The following is a 22,275-nucleotide window of genomic DNA, read 5'->3' on the forward strand; positions in this document are numbered from 1 at the left end:
GGGAAGAGGGAACTCTCTCAGGCCTCTTACGTGGGTACTAGTCCCATTCATGAGGACTCCACCCTCATGACCTAATCACCGCCCAAAGGCCCACCTCCAAATACCATCACCCAGGGGATTAGGTTTCAACATACGAATTTTAGAGGGACACAAGCATTCAATTTATAACAATACAGGTATCAGTAAGAAGGGATTTTCCTTAAAGTCCCTTTATTTTCAAATCAAAGGATTAAGTAAGAGTAAGTCACTATACACTTTTCTCAGCCCTTTGATGGTGAAGTTTCCTTACTGGCTTTCAGATGAGTTCCCTCTCTCAGGAAGGGAGGGCAGTAAGAGACTCGTCTACAGTTTAGCTCTGTGGAGATAATGTGGTGACTACTTCTCTCCCTTTTACCTTCTGACCTTCCTCTTGCTTGTCCAAGATTGACAGTGATGTCATCTAATTACAGCTTTTCTTTCTCATTTGGAGCAGTGAGAGATAAACTTGGTCTATATGTTATCAGGAATACTATACTGCAAATCAGCAAAATGTAAACTCTAAGAAAACACTCCATGCTCAGTTATGTCTTACCCCTGTTATCACATGGGACCAACCCAGCTTGAGCCTTGGGTGTCACACTCTTCTCCTGACAGTTTCTGCTGGAAGAACAGCCGTGTGACAAGTGGCCAAGAATGACCAAAAAGTTTCCTGAACCACTTTCTCAAGATTGTCCGAGGATTCCTTTCACACAGGCATAGTACTAAGTGCTTTAAAGGAATTATCTCACGCAATTCTCACAACCCGTCTATAAAGCAAATACAGTTGACCTTGAACAACACAGATTTGAACTGAGTGGGTTCACTTACACGTGGATTTTTTTTTTATGAATAGGGTACAGTACTATAAATGTAGTTTTTCTTCTTTATGATTTTCTTAAAAAACATTTTCTTTTCTCTGGCTTACTTTATTGTAAGAACACAGTATATATTATATCACATATAGAATGTGTGTTAATCGACTGTGTTATTGGTAAGACTTCTGGTCAGTGGTAGGCTATTAGTAGTTAAGTTTTTGGAGAGTCAAAAGATATACACAGATTTTCTACTGTGTGGCGGTGGTCAGTGCCCCTAACCACCATGCTGTTCAAAGAGAAACTGTAATATTATTTTTTTAAGATTATTTATTTATCTATCTATCTATCTATCTATTTATTTATTTGTCAGCAAGAGAGAGAGCACACAAGCAGAGGGAGTGGGACATGGGGCTCCATCCCATGGGCTCTGGGATGATGACTTGAGCCAAAGGCAGACGCTTAACCAACGGAGCCACCCAGGTGTACCAAACTGTATTATTATTAACATCATTTATAGTTGATGCAACTAAGCCTTGAAATTAAAGAATTTCTCCAAGGTCACGTGGCTGGCAAGTAACAGAGCAGGGACATTTTGAACCCAGGCCTAACTTAAAGCTTATGCTCATATTTATTATACTGTGTATTTTCCTTTAAGTACAGCTTTGGCTGCATCCCATATATTTTCTAACAACAGTAATAAAGAGAGTATAACAGAATAAAATAAGGAGATTTTCTGCCAAGGTTTTTAATTTCTAGTTGCTATGGCTTTCTACCCGTGGAGCTACTACAGTGAATTTTTTGTTCTAAAAACCTCTGCAGAACAAGAGCCAACGCCTGAAGGGCTTAAAGCATAGTTTGAGTCTTAAACTATGGGGAAGACTTTATAACGATGTAAGAGCTCAGATTGAGAAAGGCTGAGTCATGGGATGCAGCACATTGTGGGGAAACAGATTTTAGGACAAAAACAAAGTGCCTTTTTCTGGAAAGAGAGATCTGGTCGACATTTGCTGGGTTTAGGCTGCTCAGCTTGTGGAGGGGTCTCTATCTGAGCGTAAAAGATCTTGTACCTAATGATGGAAGCTGCAAGAGGGTAGACATTCATTTCTCTATTTTTTTTTCTGAAAGCTTGTGTGAAGGCATGTGACCCTGGTTCTACCAGATGCTCCTGCCCAGGAATCTGAGTCTGGAAAAGTTGACCCAGAAATGTGAAGAGAGCCAGGAAAGATTCTGGATTGCTTGAGTATCAATCCCTAAGAGACTAAGTAGATGTGACGGAGTTTCCTTCAGTGTTCAAGTGTATGTTTTCTGCCATCAGTAGAATTTGGACTTGATCTAGACAGAGAAAGAGTTCCCTTTTACATATCTAAATTGTGATCAGGAAATGTTACATGCACAGTGTAAACAGTGACATTTAAAGAGTGCTAAGTGTCATCTCATTTAGTTGGATAAAAATCCTCCAAGATAGGTATTATTATCTTTATATCAACACCTGGATCAGAATCACCGTCAGCGGGGAGCAGAGCCAGAGCTTGGACGATGGCCACATGACTTCATGCCTATGCCCCACACTCTTAAACATTACAGTTCGTGTTCTAACTGTCATTCATCTCGGAACATCTGCTTTGATTTTGCCTTTCAGTGCTCTAGGAGGGACTTTTTAAAAAATGTATAAATGGTTCAAAATTTTACAGTTAACCTTTTGTTACTAAGTTTTAGTTTTATTACGTCATGCTCAGAAAATTTAACTAACTAAATGGTTCTACTTTTAGGAATTTATCATGGTTTAGTTTAAGGCCTACTATTGGGGTCAACTTTTGTATTTGTTCCCTAGAAATTTGAAAATAAAGTGATCAAGTTTAAATGACCTAACACAAATTAAGAGGCAGATATTGTCAGACTGGATAAAAAGAAAGATACAACTACATCTTGTCAACTATAGTTGTCCATTTTTAATGTAATGAAACAGATTGGCTAGAAGTTAAAGGGTGAAGTAGTGGTAAACATTTCTATAGTGCTTGTTCTGTGTCAAGAATGGTTCTGGGGCGCCTGGGTGGCACAGTTGGTTGAATGTCCAACTCTAGGTTTTGGCTCAGGTCATGATCTCAGGGCCCTGATCTCAGTGTCATGAGATCGAGCCCTGTCAGTCTCCATGTTCAGTGTGGAATCTGCTTAAGTTTCTCTCTCCCTCTGCACCACCCCCAACTCTTGAACATGCTCTCTCTCTCTGTCTCAAATAATTTTTTTAAAAAAAGAACTGTTCTAAGCACTTTATGTGTATTAGCTCATTTATCTTCACAATCATTGTACAAGGGAGGTATTATTACTATTCCCATTTTACAGAGGAGAAAACTGAGTCAAATAACTTATCCAAGGACACACATTGTTCACATGAAGTTTGTATTTTTATATTTACAGAGCATTCAATTACAAGGGGCTTAGTGTGAACAATGTCGCAATAAAGCAAAAGGTATACATTTTTTGCATATGTGTACACATTTCATCTTATATATTTCTATACTTCTCAATATACATAACCTTCAAAATACATCAAAATCAAGTTTTTTTAATTTATTATTTTTTAAAGATTTTATTTATTTATTTGAGAGAGAGCACAAACAGGGGAGAAGGGCAGAGGGAGAGGGAAAAGCAGGCTGCTGAGTGAGGAGCCTGATGTGGGGCTCGATCCCAGGACCCTGGGATCATGACCCAGCCAAAGGCAGATGCTTAGCCAACTGAGCCATCCAGGCACCCCTCAAAATCAAGTTTTATGCCAATAAAGCTATAATTCTATGAAGCATAAAGGCCAAATGGCATTCTGCTATGGGAAACAATAGTATCCCATGTTGCTGAAACAAGGAAAAAATGTTTAAGGGTAGAAATTAGATGAATCTACTAGTACTAATTTTAAAAAGCTTTAATGACTACATTAATATCAAACTATATTTCACAGGAAGGAATATTAACAGAGATAGAGCCCTTTCATAATAAGTTAATTTATCAAAATGATACAAGAATTTTCAATGTTTATGCTCCAAATAAACAGTTTCACGGGGCACCTGGGTGGTGCAGTCATTAGGCGTCTGCCTTCGGCTCAGGGCGTGATCCTGGAGTCCTGGGATCGAGCCCCGCATCAGGCTCCTCTGCTGGGAGCCTGCTTCTTTCTCTCCCACTCCCCCTGCTTGTGTTCCCTTTCTCGCTGGCTGTCTCTCTCTCTGTCAAATAAATAAAATCTTAAAAACTAAATACATAAATAAATAAACAGTTTCAAAGTACATGAAGCACCCAAAACAGTCTACACATTCAGTGCAATCCCTATCAGAATACCATCAACATTTTCCACAGAGCCGGAACAAATAATCCTAAAATTTGTATGGAACCACAAAAGACCACAAATAGCCAAAGTAATATTGGAAAGAAAATCGAAGCTGGAGGCATCACAATTCCAGACTGCAAGCTCTATTACAAAGCTGTAATCATCAAGCCAGTTTGGTACTGGCACAAAAACAGACACATAGATCAAAGGAACAGAATAGAGACCCCAGAAATGGACCCTCAACTCTATGGTCAACTAGTCTTTGACAAAGCAGGAAAGAATATCCGATGGGAAAAAAGTCAATCTCTTCAATAAATGGTGATGGAAAAACTGGACAGAAAAATGAAACTGGACCACTTTCTTACACCATACACAAAAATAAACTCAAAATGGATGAAAGACCTAAATGTGAGATGGGAATCCATCAAAATCCTAGAGGAGAACACAGGCAGCAACCACTTTGACCTCGGCCACAGCAACTTCTTGCTAGACATGTCTCTAAAGGCAAGGGAAACAAAGGCAAAAATGAACTATTGGGACTTCATCAGGTTAAAAAACTTTTGCACAGCAACAGAAACAGTCAACAAAACTAAAAGGCAACCTACAGAATGGGAGAAGGAATTTGCAAATGTCGTATCAGATAAAGGGATAGTATCTGAAATCTATAAAGAACTTATCAAACTCAACACCCAAAAACCAAAAGATCCAGTCAAGAACTGGGCAGATGACATGAACAAACATTTCTCCAAAGAAGACATACAAATGGCCAACAGACACATGAAGAAATGCTCCACATCACTCGGCATCAGGGAAATACAGGTCAAACCCACAGTGAGATACCACCTGACACCGGTCAGAATGGCTAAAACTAACCACTCAGGAAATGACCGGTATTGGCAGGGATGTGCACAAAGGGGAAGCCTCTTAGGCTGTTGACAGGAATGTGAACTGGTGCAGCCACTCTGGGAAACAGTCCGGAGGTTCCTCAAAAAGTTAACAATAGAACTACCCGACAACCCAGCGATTGCACTACCAGGTATTTATCCAGAGGATATAAACATAGTGATTCGAAGGGGCACGTACACCCCAGTGTTACTAGCAGCAATGCCCACAATTGCCAAAATATGGAAAGAGCCCAGATGTCCATTGACAGATGAATGAATAAAGAAGATGTGGCCTACATATACAATGGGATATTACTCAGCCATCAAAAAGAATGAAATCTTTCCATTTGCAATGACGTGGATGGAGCTAGAGGGTATTATGCAAAGTGAAATAAGTCAGAGAAAGACAAATAGCATATGATTTCACTCATATGTGGAATTTAAGAAACAAAACACATGAACATAGGGCAAGGGAAGGAAAAATAAGATAAAAACAGAGAGGCAAACATAAGAGACTCTTAACTCTAGGAAACAAACTGAGGGTTGCTGGAGGGAAGGTGGGTCGGGGGATGGGGTAATTGCGTGATGAGCATTAAGGAGAGAACTTGATGTAATGAGCACTGGGTGTTACATGCAACTGATGAATCACTAAATTCTACCCTTGAAACTAATAATACAGTAAATGTTAACTAAACTGAATTTAAATTAAAACTTTTTTTAAAAGTACATGAAGCAGAACTTACTAGAATATCAGGAGAAATAGATCCACAACTATAGCTGAAGATTTCAACATCCCTCTCTCAGTATTTGATAGACTAAGTAGACAGAAAATCAGGAAGGATAAAAAAGATTTGAACAACATTATCAATCAACTTCACCTAACTGAAATTTATGGAAATTCTACCCAGTAACAACAGCACACAGTCTTTTCAAGTGTACACAGAATGTTTACCAAGATAAAACCACACTCTGGGCCATAAGATAATTCTCAGTAAATGTAAAAAAGGATTGAAGTCATACAAAGTATATTCTCTGTCCACATAGAATTACAGTGAGAATCAATAATAGATATCTGGAATTTCCCAAATATTTGGAAAGTAAATAACGTTTTAAAATAACCTAGAAGTCATGAGAGAATAAGTCACAAGCGAAATTAGAAATGATTTTGAACTGAATAAAAACGGAGGCACAACATATCAAATTTAGTGACATGCAGCTAAAAACAGTCTTAGAGGGAAATTTATAGCACTTAATGCTTATATTAGAAAGGAAGAAGGTCTTAAAATCAATGACCTTAACTTCCAATGGCCAACAGACACATGAAAACATGTTCAACATCCCTAGCCATCAGAGAAATACAAATCAAAACCACAATGAAATACCTTAGACCAGTCAGAATAGCTAAAATTAACAAAACAGGGAATAATAGATGTTGGCAAGGATGTGGAGAAAGGGGAAGTCTGTTACACTGTTGGTGGGAATGCAAGATGGTACAGCCACTCTGGAAAACAGTATGGAGTTTCCTCAAGATGTTAAAAATAGAGTTATCCTATGACCCAGCAATTACACTACTAGGTATTTACCCCAAAGATACAGATGTAATAAAAAGAAGGGGCACCTGCACTCCAGTGTTCACAGCAACAATGTCCACAATAGCCAAACTGTGGAAGGATCCAAGATGCCCTTCAACAGATGAACAGATGAAGAAGATGTGGTCCATTTATACAATGGAATATGACTCAGCCATCAGAAAGAAGGAATACCCAGCGTTTGCATCGACATGGATGGAACTGGAGGGGATTGTGCTAAGTGAAATAAGTCAAGCAGAGAAAGACAATTATCATATGGTTTCACTCATATGTGGAACATAAGGAATAGCACGAAGATCATAGGGGAAGGGAAGGAAAACTGGGAAGAAATCAGAGAGGGAGACAAACCATGAGAGACTCTGGACTCGGGGAAACAAACTGAGGGTTTCAGAGGGGAAGGGGGGGAATGGGGTAGCTGGGTGATGGGTGTTAAGGAGAGCACGTGTTGTGATGAGCACTGGGTGTTATACGCAAACAATGAATCATGGAACACTGCATCAAAAACTAATGATGTACTATAAAAAAGAATGCAAAAAAAAAAAGAATACATGCAAAGAGAAGCCAATAAAAGCAATTGAGAAATTGTAAAAAAGAAAAAAAAAAGAAAAAGAAAGAAAAAAATGACCTTAACTTCCCCCTTCTAGAAAAATAAGAGCAAATTAAACCCCATGTAAATGGGGAAAAAAAGTAATAAATATTAACATCAATGAAATAGTAAATGGGAAAACTATAGAGAAAATCAATGAAACAAAAAGCTGGTTTTTTGAGATCCATAGTACAATTGATTCTCATGATTTGCAGCAGTTATGTTCTGTAAAATTGCAAGGGACACCGCATTAGAGAATACTGACCCATTGCTACTAGGGAAAATACAGGGTTAGGTTCCTATGAGCCTCTGGCTGCAACATTTTTGTCGGTGCATCAGTAATAGCCTTGCTTTATGTGTCTTTGTTTAAAGACATCTTATTTAATTTATACTGTTGATTCATGAACAAGGAACTCATGGGCAACAGCACTCGAACTCATGCCTGAACAAAGTTTATCCGGCACATAAGTTTTCTCCATAATGCACAACACAGCCCTCTTGCATTTAGGGGCACTGAACAACACTTCAGCACTTCACTTGGGGACCATTTTAAACAGCAGAATCACCAACAGAAAACAAAAAAAATGCCCCAAACCTGGGACTACACAGACTCGGGAAAGGATATTTGTTTGCAGTATGAGAGCTGTCTCATGGCGTCTCCTTGTTCCGCCTCAACTGAGAATTTATGTGTTGGGCAATGCAAATTTTTCAATGTCTGCACATGTTTTCCAATGACTGAAAGTGTTGCAAGTATTGATTTGAGGGTTACAAATGAATCTTATCAAGTAGGTGAATTCGTAAATACAGAATGCACAAATAATGAGGATCAACTGTGTTGACAAACCTTTAGAAGGCACAATATCAGAAATGATAAAGGGTCACCGTTAGACATCATTCAGTTAAAGGATAACAATATTAGCAACCTCACACATATAAATTCCACCACTTCGGTGAATGAAATACACAAATTTCTTAAAAGATATAAGTTACCGAAGCTCACAGAAGAAGAAAAGAACAATCTGAAGAGCTCCATCTCTATCAATAAAGCTGAATTTGTAATTGAAAACCTTCCCCCCCCCCAAAAAAAGAATGAAAACACCTCCATGCCTACATGGCTTCACCAATGATTTGTAGCAAATATTTAAGAAAGAAATAATACTAATTCTATACAAACTCTTCCAGAAAATAGTAGAGAGAGCCCTTTCCAACTTCTTTTATAAAGCCAGTGTTGATCCCCAAATCTGAAAAAGACATTACAAGAAGAAAAAACTAAATACAGAACAAACACCCCACAAAACATAGATTAAAGAGGATATAAATAAACAGAAAGATACACTATGATGATGGACCAGCAACACAATATCGTTAAGACGTCAGTTCCCCCCCAAGTTTATCTATGTATTCACGACAATCCCAATCAAAATCCCAGCAGGTCGTTTGTTTTATAGTAATTGATGAGCCGATTCTAAAATTTATGTGGAAATGCAAAGTACTTAAAATGAACAAAACAAAAAAAATAAAGTAAAATGAACAAAAGAACTTCAAAAAGAAAAAGAATAAGAGGATTTACACTACTTGATATCAAGATTTATTATAGGGGCACCTGGGTGGCTCAGTCAGTTAGTGTCCAACTCTTGATGTTGGCTCAGGTCTTGAACTGTTGTGAGTTCAAGCCCCACATTGGGCTCCACACTGGGCATGGAGCCTACTTAAAAAAAAATTAATAAAAAGCTGCAGCAATCGAGATGGGGTTGTATTAGTGTAAAAATATGTGTATAAATATGTGTATAGATCAATGGAACAGAATAGAGAGCCCACATATAGATAGCCAATTCCAGAAATGATACTGGAGCAATTGGGCATTCATATGCCAGATAACGGGAGAGCGAGTTATAATCCTGACTTCATACTACACACCATAATCAGAATGAATGTAAGAGCTAAAACTAACTGTAAGAGCTAAAACTTTAGAACTTCTAGAAGAGGGGCACCTGGGTGGCACAGTCAGTTCAACATCTGACTCTTGGTTTCGGCCCAGGTCATGATAGGGTTGTGAGATAGAACCCCACTTCCGGCTCTAGCTCAGGGTGGAGTCTGCGTGAGATTCTCTCTCTCCCTCTGCCCCCCTTCCAGTTTGCGCTAAATAAATAAATAAATAAAATCTTCAAAAAAATAGAACTTCTAGAAGAAAACATAGAAATATTTCATGATCTTTGAGTAGGTAAGGAGTTCTTAAATAGGGCATAAAACAAAAAAGAAGTGATGACTTGGGTCAAACACTCCCTGTGCCTGACCTTTGTTGCCATTTCTCTCATCTCTGCTTCCTGGGCACCGGCTGGGATCAGTTGGGCAGTGGCTCCCCCTCCAACCAGCCCACAGCCCTTGAAAGGGGGCAATTTTGGCACTGCCCTAACCCACTCAGCACCCTGTCCCTTCCACAAGCCCGCTGCTAAGGCCAGCGCTACAGCCCACAGCGTCCCACCCCACACAGACTCCAAAGATGCCACTGAAGTTTGGATTTTGTCCTCCCCGCCCCCGCCAAGCCCACCTTCATCTCTGTATGGGGGTGAAATGGGAGTGAAACTCAGTGGTCCCTCTCAGCAGGCGGTGAGTGGCTCCATTGTGCTCAGCTGTCTCCACTCAGGGCCTTGAAATTTTCCTTACAACGGAGACAACCTTCTAGAGATTCTAGAGTTGATATGGAACAGGGTGTGTTTGGTCATTTCAATGGGGATTTGTTGGCGAAATGGGAGAGGGCATTGAACACAATGGGTTGGATCTTCACCTAACACCAAAAATCCCTTTGATTTAGGGTGGGCCACTCTAACACTCTACCACAGTTGGAAAGTCTGACATAGGGGGAGGAAGTAGAGAGTACCATCGTCCTACTGGACATTTGAAGCCTGTGATATTGCAAATTCTCCCTGTCTAATCAGCAAGTCAGTTCACTTCAGTGCCCATTTATTGAAAGGACCTACCTAAAATTAGCTTCCTTTACTTAGGAGTTACTCTGGGGAGTAACGCAGGTGACCCAGGCCATGTCTTCCTGCAAGTGCTATTCTCACACAGGGGTGGGGCCATGACTGAGACCAAGTCTTCCTGGTGCCAGGTGTGTACTGACCACTGCCCCCTAAGTCAAGAAAGGTGGGGGCCTCTGGAAGTTAAAGGGACCCAAAGGCCCTGAGGGATGGGTAGGACTCGAATGGGCAGAGATGAGCCAGCACCCAGGCTGGGGAAACAGGCCCAGCAAAGGCGAGGAGGGAAGAAGTTTCGCAGCATGTTTAGGGAATAACGAGAAGTCTAGTTTGGAGCATGGGATGAAGTTAGGGAGTGGAAGAGACAGGTCTGGAGCCAGATTCAGGGGTGGGGGATTTGGCTGAGGTGTTTGTGGGGGTCAGGCCGAAGTGGGGAGACACCCTGACCCCTAGTGATGCGGTCTGGAACTGTCTATCCTGCCGCGACAGTAAGCAGTACGGTCCTCGCAGCGCCTTAGCGTCTTCCCTCTGCACCCCCATTCCACGTCCCGAGAGGGGCAGTTCGAGGCTGAGATCCGGGAGGTCCCGAACTCCCAGTCCACACCTGGAGAGCCCTGGACAGTCGAGCGGGTCCCTTCGCGAGGCGAGTTCTCCCGAGCCGGACGGGGAGGCGCGCGGGCGCGTGGCGCCTCCTCCGGGCAGCCGGCGGGGTGGCCCCAGGCGCCTTCGCCTGCAGCTGCCGCTGCCTTATAAGGCGGGGGCCGGGCCGCGCCGGGGGAGGGGCTGCGGCCGCCGGGCCTCCTCCCCCGCTGTCCAGCTGCGCGGGGTCGGGTAGAGAGCGCAGCACAGCGCAGCGGCGGCGGGAGCCGGGGAGCGCGCCGAGCGGGCCATGGGCAAGTCAGGTGAGCCCGCGGGCCGGCCGGGCGGGTGCGGGGAGGGCTGGAGAGCCTCGGCCGCGGGACCCCCGCCTTCACCCTGCCCCGCGGCGGGTTGGTGCCCCGGGGAGTTGGGGTGGCCGCCGCCACGCGGGATCAGGGCGCCGGCTGCGCTGCGGGACCCCGGGTGCCGGCTGCGCTGCGGGACCCCGGGTGCGGGATGGAGAGGTGTGCGGGGCAAAGCACCCGGAGGCACCGCGCCGGCAGTTTCCGGGGCAGCCAGGAAGCCGGGGTGGCCGTCGGGCCACCGTGAGAGAGGGAGGGAAGGAGAGACCGAGGGAGGGTCCCCCTGTCTGCGAGCCAGAGATTGCGTCAGGGAGGGTTTCCAGGCGCTGATGGGATTAGCGCTCAGCGTCCGGCCAAGGCGTGGCTTCTGCTTTGTTTCTGGAGCAGAGTTAGAATTGGAAAAAGCCTCCAAACTATGACAGCATCTCTTGCTGCAAAACAGCTCTTCCCAACCAACCCTCCTGAGGACAGCTCTGAGCATCCTTTTCTTTCGTCGTTGTCCCTCCTCCCCTGAGCGCCCCCTCTGTGCCAGGCTGTGTGCCAGGCTCAGTCTGGCTCCACCCGGGTACACACTCGCGCTTCCCCTTTATGTCCGACCGGTCGCTGCCCATCCTCACCACTGTGGCTGTCCGGGTGAACTTTCTAAAGTGTAGATCTGTCCTGTCACCTTCTAACACCTTTCATACCATTGTCTGGAGGTAAAAGTGTTCGCACTCTTCCGTGGGGCTTGGGGCCCTCGGGGAGTTAATCGGCACCCCTTACCTCCCCCTGCACGCAGCTGTTAGGAGGCTGGTACGCTGGTCCCTTCCCCTGGGTTCCCTCTCCCAGCGCTCACCACCACCTCTCTGCCTCTCCCACTTTGCTGAGGTTGCAGATCCTCTCCATCCTTCTAGGCTCAGCTGGGCCTGGGAGCCCCTCCCTGACCCCCCCGCCCCCCGCCCGGGACAGGCCCCACTCTGCGTCTTCTTTGTTGCAGCCCTCCCAGCAGTCAGCTTGGGACACTACCCCAGCCATGGACCTGTTTCCCACAGACTCCTCCCTGCTGGGTGCCAGGGGCCAGTCTACCCCAGCATAGTTCTACCGCACAGGAGGCTCTCAGTGAACAGCTGTCCCACAGAGTTCAGAAGTCCTGCTCATGGGAAGTTGGGGCTGTCCTCCCCGGGTGGGTGAGGCTGGGTGCCTCCTTAAATCTCTTCTCGAGATCCAGACTCATGAGGTACTGGTGTTGGGGGTAAGTGGCCTTCCCTGGCGTTCATCCTGACCTGCTGTGACAGGTCTGGCTTTCAGCCCTGGCTCTGCTAATCACTTGCTGGGTGATCTTGAACAAGGCTCTTTCCTTCTCTGTGCCTCAGTTTCCCCATCTGTACAGTGAGGGTGGCCCATATGCTCTCCGGTATGGAAAGATGACATGAGGCGTTGTCATGTAGTTCAAGAACCGGGTGATGGGCGGTGATGAGGCAAGAGCATGGCAGATGTGAAAAAGCATTTTGAGAAATCAGCTCCTTTCTGTGTACCTTAGGAGAAAACCCACAAATTCTCCAAAGCCACATTTGTATCAGTGTTTCTGGCTTCTGGAACTTCTGATATTCAGCTGTATGCCCGTTCTTCTATCTGTTCATCCATCTATCCCTTCCTCCCTCCCTCCCGCCTTCCCTCCTTTTCTCCTTCCCCCATCCCACCATCTATTAGCTGTGTGCCAGGCTGCATACCCCCTGCTGCGGAGGGCACGGGTTACTCTGTCCTCAGCAGTATTCATTTGGATCGTGAAATGAATCATAAAGCTGATTGAAGTGGGGGTGGATAGACTCCAGTAAGAGGTGGGAAGTGATTCAAGTCACAAGGCAGGTGCAGGTGGAGAGTGGTGGGAGATCAGGAGAGGGAGAACTCTCCTCTGCGGAGGGGACCATCAAACCTCCTGGAGGATCTTGGGGATTTGGACTTTACCCATGGGACCTCTGGTGCCATTGAAAGACATTGATCTGAAAGCCCAAGTTGTGCCAGGGTGGAGGGTGGCTAAGACGGGGAGAGCAGAGGAGGGGTCCGGGGAGACTACTGCGGTCACTCGGGAGAGAGATGACCGAAGCATCTAAGGACTGCAGAGGGCGAGGAGATGGATATTTGAGATGGTAGCCAGAAGCAGACTTGGTGACCCACTTACTGTGAACATGAGGGAAGGGCCGGCAGGGTGAGTCCGGGTGCAGGCTGGTGAAGACCAGAGAGGTGCAGTCAGGCCGCTCTCAGAGGTGGAGGGCAGAGGCCGGGAAGAGCTGGTTCAGGCAGGCATCACCCCCATGCCCACACCCACCACACATACCCGTGGACCTTCCAGAATGCTGGTCCAGGCCTATCTCCCTCATAGGCACATGCATTTTGTTTGGCTCTCCCAAAGACTGTGAGCCCCCAGGACAGTGTCTGGCTCCCCTAAGGGTTCCGAAGAGAAAGTAACTTTTCTAAGTGACCCAAGCCCCATGGGCCTTCAACACAGGCCCTGCCTTGAGGTTCTCTGTGTCTGCAGTGCCCATAGCACTCACTAATACTTATCCGCACAGGGGCTTTATGTGGTTCCAGAAAGACCAGGGTAAGGAGCCAGCCCCTGCCTCTGCCTGGCCTCAGTTTCCTCATCACTGCTTAGGGGCCAATCTCTTTTTAATTTTTAACCTCAGATATACTTCAGAGCTACCTGGGATTGTGGGCATTGCTGAAAAAGTATCACACAACTGACGCAGCTTAAATTCCAGAAGACACTTGGCCCAGTGCTTAGAGATTCCCAGGACCTGCTCCTAGCCCTGGTCTCCCTGCTGGGCTTCAGTTTGCAGCAAGTGTGATGGAGGCAGAGAAGAAAGGCAGTGGGCAACGTAGAATCCTCTGGTTCCTAATAATAATGATTACCAATTACTAAGCTCCTGGCGCATGCCAGACTTGGAGCTAGGTGTTGTGTACGTGTTACCAGCGTTTGTTAACATCGCTACAGGGCAGGTATTACCAATTTTATAGGTTTATAGAGGTTGAGTACCTTGCCTAAGGTCACATCTTGACCAGTAAGTGGACAAACCTGGATTTGAACCTGGGTTTCTGCCTTCCCAACTGTGTGCTTTTCCCTCTACCGCATGGATCCCTTGCCACCTGCTCCCCACCTGCTTCTCACCCTGGATTCCAGCCCCGTAGGGACCTCTACACAGCCTGTAGTTACCTCTAAGAATCTTAGTGTCCCTCCACCCACATCTCCCAGCACCAGAGGACAGGAGAGCAGAAGACCTTTTAGGGACCCACTAGCCCAGGAATTTTCTACCAAGCGGGGGCTTTCACACCTCAGCTAGGGAAGACTGTGGACCAGGTCATTCCAGCAGTTCCATTTTTCATATGTTGATTTTATTGAAAAGAAAGGGGGGAACAGTTGAAAAAAAAGGGTTTCCTGCTTTGAAGATACTTTGAAAACCACAGATGTCATCCTTCCTTCACACAGATGGGGAACCAGCGCGCCAGAGAGGCGGGGAGGCAGGGCGGAGAAGGCACGGCCACTCTGCAGGCCAGATCGAGCTCTCCCGGGCTCCCGCAGTCCTTCAAGGACTATCGTCTGCCCGCAGAGGGCCAGCCTGGGGCCAGTGCTCCGGGACATCCTTGTTCCCAGTCGGCATTGGGCAATTCTTCGTTGTCCGTCATTTTGCTGTTAGGGAGAGCTCTGAAGACGTCTGTGAAGTGAAAGTGTGCGAGATTTGAGGGAGGGGGGAAGGCGAAGGGAGGGACATTCTTAGATCGGGCTCTAATGTGGAACTCATTGTTTGACCTTGGGCAATTCACATGTCCAGCCCAAAACCACAGTTTCCTCCTCTGTAATGAGAGGGCTCCCACCCTACTGCCTTCTGGGGGCTCCTGTGAGGGCTCCATTCATTTGTTCATGTGCTCATTCACCCTGCAAATGTCTGAGACCAGTTTAAATACCAGCGTCTCTGCTCGCTTTAAAATCTAGGTTTTAGGGGCGCCTGGGTGGCACAGTCGTTAAGTGTCTGCCTTCGGCTCAGGGCGTGATCTCAGCGTTCTGGGATTGAGCCCCACATCAGGCTCCTCTGCTAGGAGCCTGCTTCTTCCTCTCCCACTCCCCCTGCTTGTGTTCCCTCTCTCGCTGGCTGTCTCTATCTCTGTCAAATAAATAAAAATCTGTAAAAAAAAAAAAAAATCTAGGTTTTGTTTTAAGATTTTATTTATTTGAGGGAGGGAGGGAGAGAGAGAGTGAGCGCACGAGCAAGCACACACAGGCCTGGGGGAGGGGCAGAGGGAGAGGGACAGGCAGGCTCCCCGCTGAGCAGGGACCCCCCCCCCCAACATGGAGCTCCATCCTGGGATCAGGACCTGAGGCTCGACTGACTGAGTCACCCAGGCGCCCCTAAAATCTAGGCTTTGACAGGGCAGTTTCTCCCAAGGCCAGAGGCCAAAGTGTCTCTGCCCAATAATGATGATAATAATTACAGTTGACATTTAGGAACTGTTTGCTGTGTTCCAGAACTCTTCTGAAGCATCTTCATAGGTTAAGTCATTTAGCTCTCACAACAACCCTGTGAGGTAGAAACTATTCTCCCCATTTTATGTATGGGAGAAATGAGGCACAGAGTGATTAAGCAACTTGTCCAAGATCGCACAGCTAGTAAAAAGCAGAGCTGGTCTTGAATTTCCTGGAACCCAGGCAGAAAGAGCAGGAACTATCCAGGCTACCTGTCTGGAACTCATTCTTTTATTTCTTTTCTTTTCTTTTTTTTTCTTTTCTTTTCTTTTCTTTTCTTTTCTTTTCTTTTCTTTTCTTTTCCTTTCCTTTCCTTTTTTTTTTTTTTTTTTAACTAAGCTTACAATTTTTCCTCCCGATAAACTGGCAAAACCAGCTTTGCCCCAAAGATGGGACCAGGTCGCTTTCTAGCCTCTTGCCAAGGGGACGGAAGGAGCCTGTCCACAATTTCTGCCCTGACCCCTGATGGGCCTCTTTGGTGGGGATTTTGGAGAGGGCAGAGAAATGAGTCAGTCTGGGCCCCGAGAGGCCTCAGAAGAGGACCAACGCTGAGGGAGGAGGCTGTCCCAGCCAACAACCCGAGGGAGGAGTGGCACAACCAGAGTTTTTATCCCGCAGTTAGAAGCAGCCTGGGCCCCAAAGGACCCTCAAGAGCCCCGTCCCGGTTCAGCGCCCCCTCCCCCGGTGGAGACAGCCCAGCCCTGACTCGGCCCCTCAGCCACAGGGAGCCATGCCCAGGCAGCTGCTTCTCCCTTCCAGCCGCTCTGACCTAAAGCCCCACACCCAGCCCCCGAAGCTCCTGATTTTCATCTGGGGCCCTTCAGACAGGTCTGTCCATAAACGGCTTGGCACAGAGGAGGCTTTTGAGAAAGTTCTCTTCTCCTCTTCCTTCCTCTTCCTCAGAGATTGGCAGGCCCAGCCTCACTGGACCTGTTCCTCCTCCTGGATCTGGTGACCCCGCTGTCTCTTCTGTGTGCTTTCCTCTGTCTCCTGGCCCTCGGGGGTGGAATGGGGTTAAGGACAGGGTTTCCCTCTTCGTGGGTCTACTACCCCTGGACCATTTGTAGGAACTTGGGCAGGTTACTCCCCTTCTGGAGCCTCAGTTTCCTTACCAGAAAAAAAAAGGTACAGTAGTGGGGGCTCCCACAAAAGGTGGCAGTAAGCAAATGAGATCACGCACAGGCCTGGCCCCTAGAAATGGTTGGTCAGCAGGAGAAAGGGCCTCCTTCATTCTGCGCTGGCACCCCGAGCCTGTAGGAGTTTTCTGAGCCTCGGTTTACCCTCCTACAAAGTAAGGACATCATTCCTACCCCCCCCCATTGTGGGGTGTGGGGTGTCTGTGAGGGCTCTCCCTGCCTGATGTGGGGAGGGGTGGGTTTCTTCGACTTTTAATCTTAATGTTTATCTGTGTTCTAGGGTTTTTCTACAGAATAAGGCGTGCCTTTTGCTGGGTGTGTTCACAAGTGATATCTTGCCTCCTGGAGGCTGAGGCCCTGCTCTAAGGAGCCACCCCGGCAGGGACTGGCCTCAGAAGTGTGGCTGGGGGGTGGGGAGAGAAGGCTCCCCTACCAAAAAGTCTTCCTGACTCCTTTCTGGAAACCCTGGCCCAGGACACTGGCCCCGCTGGCAACAGTGACCAGCCTTGGCTTCTGGGCACCAAGCTTAGACTGGGCACGGGAACTTTCACTTTTGTTTCTTTTTACTTCCCACATTCTGGGAGTGCAGTGACCTAGTTTTTAGCAGCCTTATACGTCCCTCTCTGCTAAAAAGACTGCAGGACCTACGGCACAACTGGGTCCAGTGCGACCTGAGCCCGGCACTCAGAGCTGCCTTTAAACTGGCTTCACGTTGGCTACCCACCTGCTCCCTGTATCTCCCCCTCCTCCCCATAGCCCCAGATCCACCAGCTCCCTGGTCTGCCCTGGCTCTTTCTGTGCCCCCTTTGCCTCCGCCCTGCCTCGTCCAGGGAGCCTTCCCCGGGACATTGGTGGTCCCCATTGCCCATGCCACTCAGTCCCATGCACTACCTGTGATGTCCCCCTGTGGCCTGCTGGGGACATGAGCGCTGGCAGGGACATTAGTGTGGGCCTCGCCAAGCCTGTCCCTCAGATGGGGTCCCTCTGCTGCCTTGACGTGTGCACCCACACCTGCCCCTGCACAGACACATACACTTATGATCACTCCATCTCCTTAGAGAAGCTCTGAACTCCTTAGAAGTCTGAGGTCAGCCATTCACTTGTCTCCTCTCACCCCAGCCTGATGGGACCTTCTGGGCTCTCAGGATTGAAGGGACTTGAAGGTCATCCGACTGGCCTCCAGGGTCCGAATCCTTTTAAGAAGAGCCACTTGCTTGTATTCCCCTGGTGCTGGAGAGCTCATTACCTTGTGAGATCACTCTTTGAGTTATTGGAAAGCTTTGAAAGATCTTTCTTAGGCTGGGCTAAAATCTATTCTCCTGTCCTTTCCACCCATTGGCCCTGACTTTGCCCTTTGGAGCCCCAGACTTCATCAGAGGTCTCCTCTGTGTCTTCCAAAGTCTGCTCTCCAGGATGAACAGACCCAGTACTTGCCATCATTCCTTATAAGACCCATTTCCAGCGCCTTCTCTACCTGGTCCCCACCTGTGGACACACTTCAGACAAGGCCAGGGCCAGGCCGGGTGAGGCAATCCAGCTGGACACTGGCTCCCGCAGAACAAGCAGTGCCTTGCTGGGGAGCCGGTGGGCTTCTGGCAGCCGAGCCACCTTGCTGACTCCTTTGCGTTTCATCAGCTAGAACCCCTCTGGTTCCCGCCGGTCGCTATGGCTTCCACCTGAGGTATTCTTCAAGAACCTCGGTGACTCTGTTATTCCAAATACCACATTAACATACTCGACCCCAAATCTTTTCTATTACCGTGGTAAAAAACACAGGACATAAAATTTACCATCATAACCGTTTCAGAGTATATAGTTCAGTGGTGTTACGGACATTCACGTCGTTGTACGACAGATCTCCAGAACTTTCCCATCCTGAAAATCTGCCACTCTGCCCATTAAACACTACCTTCCCTTTTCCTCCTCCCTCCCATAAACCTGAAATCTTTATCTTTCACACCAACAAGGATTTGGCCCTTGTCTTGACCACAAAGACCTGAGGGGTTCGGGTTGCAGCTCCACCTCTGTCTTGGTGATAAGATGGTAGCAAGCAGCTACCATCACCCCTTCCTTCACGGTGTCCTCCCACCCCACCCCCACCCCAGCCACAGCCTCCCAAATCCTGGTCAGCCCTGCCTCCCCCTGCCCGCATTGCTGTGACCAGACCTCACCGAACTGCCCCGCTGGGCCCCAGAGGCCTAACTCTTCAGGTGATTGGAACCCCCTTGGGCCGGCTCAGCTGCCACCGGCCACAGGGTATGGCCTGCAGCCGCCTCACCTCTCTTGGGCCGCATGTAGCCCCGAGCTCCCTGAGGGCAAGCCCCGCCCCCGGTCTTCCTTCCCCTGCATCTCCTCAGTGACCCTGTGGGATTTGATTCACATCCCCCAGGAGACCTGGGGAATCTGGCCAAGGGAGGGGAAGAAGACTCCCTGTTGGGTCATGTCAGCCTCTGGGGTGAAAAGAGCAGAGGAGAGGAAAGGCGGCCGGCGAATGACCTCGGGTGGAGGTGAGTGGCTCTTGTTCACCCTCCACTTTGCACCCTTACTGCCCACAGCCAAGCCTCAGGGACAGGCCCCTGCCAGATGAGACTCGCTCAGTGTAAGGGCCCCCGTGGCTCTTACTCATAAGCCACCCGACTCACTCCCAGACTCCTGCATCTGGCGCTCAGTGCCTTCCCAGTCAGCCTCACTGGCTCCTGTCTGGGCAACTTTGGGGCCTCAAATCAGGGGCCACCTCCCTGATCCCCCAGCCACATGGTAGGTTTCTTTTCTCCAGGTTCCTCTTGACCTATGCTCACCCACACCTTGGCCCTTTCACTCTGCCGGTGTCTGTTTACAAGGCTGTCTCCCTTCTGGTGTGAGCTCCCTGAGGGCAGGACAAGGTGGATGTGTCTCTGGAGCTCTCGCACAATCCAGGAGCCGGACTGGAGGAGGCGCTCAGAGGGCAGATGAACCGATGGGTGGGTGATGGGTGGCTGGCTGCTGCTGAACGGATGACGAACCAAGAGATGGACAGAAGAGTGGTGGGAAGACGGATGGAGGGTGTGGGATGGAGGGGGTTCCATTCCAGACCCAAACTGGGGTGACTTCCGTCCACTGGTGACCTTGCCTCCGCCGACTTATTCTCTCCCTAACTCCAGCCTCCTTGAGCTTGTCCTTTCGGAGGTCATGACCCCATTGGGCACAGGCTCCACATCTTCCCTCACTGCGTCCCTGGGCCCAGCTGACCCCACCCTGCTCCCCACCACCACATTCTTTTCCACCCTGTCCCCTCACTCCACTTTCCCAGTGCTGTCGTCTCCTGGTCCCCTTCTTTATCTGCCCCGGTCTTTTTGGTTTCCCCAGCACAGCGCAGGCACCCCCACCACAGCCAGTCTTATTTCCCCTGGGTCCCCACCTCCAGCCCTCCCCAGCCTGCGCACACCCCGAAAGTCCGGTCTGAGATACCCAGTCTCCGCACATTTTCTCCCGGCGGTTCCGTTGCTCCCTGGCCCACCCCAGCCCCCACACCTTCTGTGCACCTGCAGCCCGGCCTCCCCTCAGCGGCCAGCAGACACTCTCAGAAACACCCATCTCCTCACCTCCGCGCCTCGTGCCCGTTCAGCCCCTTCGCGTTGCCCCGGATAAAGCCCCGGAGCCCTCGCAGCGTCCAGGTGGCCCCACGGGATGCACGCGGCGCAGATGTGCAGGACGCAGAGGGCGACATCGGCGGTGTGGGGCAGGCGTCACGGTGGCTCGGTGGGCCGCGGTGCCGAAGGGGAGCGGCAGCCCGGCGTGGCCTGCGTTGAGCCGGGCGTCCCTCTGGAGCCGGACCATCCGCTTCTGTGCGGGTCTTCTCTCTGCGCTGACACGGCCTCCGTTTTGTCATTTTGGCAGCTTCCAAGCAGTTCAATAACGGGTCCTGAAGGCCCAGTACCGGCAGCAGCACGGCGTCCCCCCGCTGAAGCTCTGCAAGAAGCTCAACCGGGAGGCTCAGCAGTGAGTCCGCAGCGCCCCGGGGGACTCTGGCCCTTCCTGGCGCTCTTGCCGCGGCCGTGGAGGGCCAGTGGGGTAGCGGGAAGGACCCGGCTTTGGGGGGCAGATCCAGCCAGGCCCGAGTAACCCTTGAGCCACTTACCTAGGCAGGCCCGTTTCCCCGAGCCTCGGTTTGCTCCTCTGTAAAATGGGGCTGTTGTGGGGCTCAGAAGAGAGGCTGGTGTGACGCTCCCGAGGTCCACAGCCGGCCCGGGGCAGGGACGGGGGTCAGCCGCGGCAGTTCGGGGCTCCCCGTCTGGGGCTTCCCTGGGCGGCCGCTCTGAGGAGACGCCCGGACTGTGGCAGGTACTCAGAGGCCCTGGCCAGCACGCGGATGCTCAAGCACAGCCCGGAGTCCAGTCGTGGCCAGTGCGGAGAGAACCTGGCATGGGCCTCCTACGATCAGACAGGTAGGTCGCTTTCTTGGCTGCCCCCCCGCGCCCCCCCCACCGCCCTCCCTTCTGAGCTGGGCCGGGACTTCAGTATGCAGGCCCCAGCACCCTCCTCCATGGCCTTGCTGCCCCGGCCCGGGAAGGCAGAGGGCCCCGGGGCTCTGCGTGTGTGCTCCCAGGGGCTGCCTGCAGTTCCACGGTGTCTCAGATGGCTGGCTCCGGGCCAGGCCTGCGCTGGGTGCCAGGGCCACGGAGATGAGTCAGACTGCCCGGCCCTCCCCTTCGGAAGAGCTCCCCCCTGAGGAATGGGGGGTGGGGGAGACAAATCATTTCTGTGCCCTTTCCCTCCAGAGTTTCAGTCTGACCCTGTGGGCTCTCAAGTATCCCCAGCCACAGTTTTACTTTCTTCGCATTTTGCTTTCTTTTTTAAAGTGTTGGTGTATTCACTTTTATCATCAGAAAAATGCAATTGAGCTTTTTCCATGTTAGAAAAAAAAAAAGGGAGAGAGAAAGACAATCCCTCCATCCAAGGTCACAGCCTGGAATGGTGACTCCACCACACTGACCAAACATTCTTGAGCTTCCTGGCTCAGACAGCTCTGTCGTGGCTTTTTAGGAAAAATGCTGGAGAGAGCTTCTTTGCCCTCTGAAGCTTTCTCCAGACCCCAGCGGAGGATGACTGCTCCCTCCCTCCTGGGCCTGACATTCCTGGGAGTTGGGGAGGCCTGCAGTCCTCTTGGTTTCCCCAGAGCAGCGGGCCTCCAGCAGAGGTGTGCGCATGCTCCTGACCAAGGCGGGAGCCTGCAGCCTGCAGCCTCCTTTCCAGGCACAGGCCCAGACCGTGGGCCTTGATGGGCCTGGGGACAAGGCTCCCTGAAGGGATAGGAAGGAGCAGGCAATGGAGGTGATTGGTCCCAGCACTGGCCCCTTACGGAGCCCTGAGCAAGTCGCTACCCTCGCTACCCTCGGTGGGCCCAGTTTCCCCATCTCTGTCTCCGCAGGCTGTCTTTATCCCCACCCTGGCTACACATTGGCATCTTTTGTGGCACTTTCAAAAAAGACCAGTGCCTGGGTCTCTTCTCCAGAGACACTGACACAGTCTGTGGCAGGCCCCAGG

At 49.3% G+C, this 22,275-nt stretch overlaps 1 protein-coding gene and 1 long non-coding RNA gene across 4 annotated transcripts in view; both read left to right on the top strand.

Annotated features, from left to right (window-relative positions):
* Nucleotides 1–10,761: 10,761 nt before the first annotated feature.
* Nucleotides 10,762–22,275, top strand: part of GLIPR2 (GLI pathogenesis related 2) — a 22,486-nt gene continuing 10,972 nt past the window's right edge. Inside the window, exons 1-2 of one of the 3 annotated variants that reach the window (XM_040631596.1) lie at nucleotides 10,762–11,082; nucleotides 19,142–19,259. In XM_040631596.1, the coding sequence (XP_040487530.1) occupies nucleotides 19,193–19,259 (67 nt within the window). In that variant the 5' untranslated portion in view covers nucleotides 10,762–11,082; nucleotides 19,142–19,192. Of the gene's footprint in view, nucleotides 11,083–19,141; nucleotides 19,260–19,689; nucleotides 19,713–22,275 lie in introns of those variants that run through there. The other 2 variants (XM_040631594.1, XM_040631595.1) reach the window with 2 other exon arrangements.
* LOC121103080 lies at nucleotides 20,691–21,177 on the top strand. Its single transcript, XR_005835213.1, has 2 exons — nucleotides 20,691–20,730; nucleotides 21,073–21,177. It is a non-coding gene; the product is annotated as an uncharacterized LOC121103080 (long non-coding RNA).

The sequence above is a fragment of the Ursus maritimus genome, unplaced genomic scaffold (genome assembly GCF_017311325.1).
Source record: "Ursus maritimus isolate PB19 unplaced genomic scaffold, ASM1731132v1 scaffold_17, whole genome shotgun sequence".
NCBI lineage: Eukaryota > Metazoa > Chordata > Mammalia > Carnivora > Ursidae > Ursus > Ursus maritimus.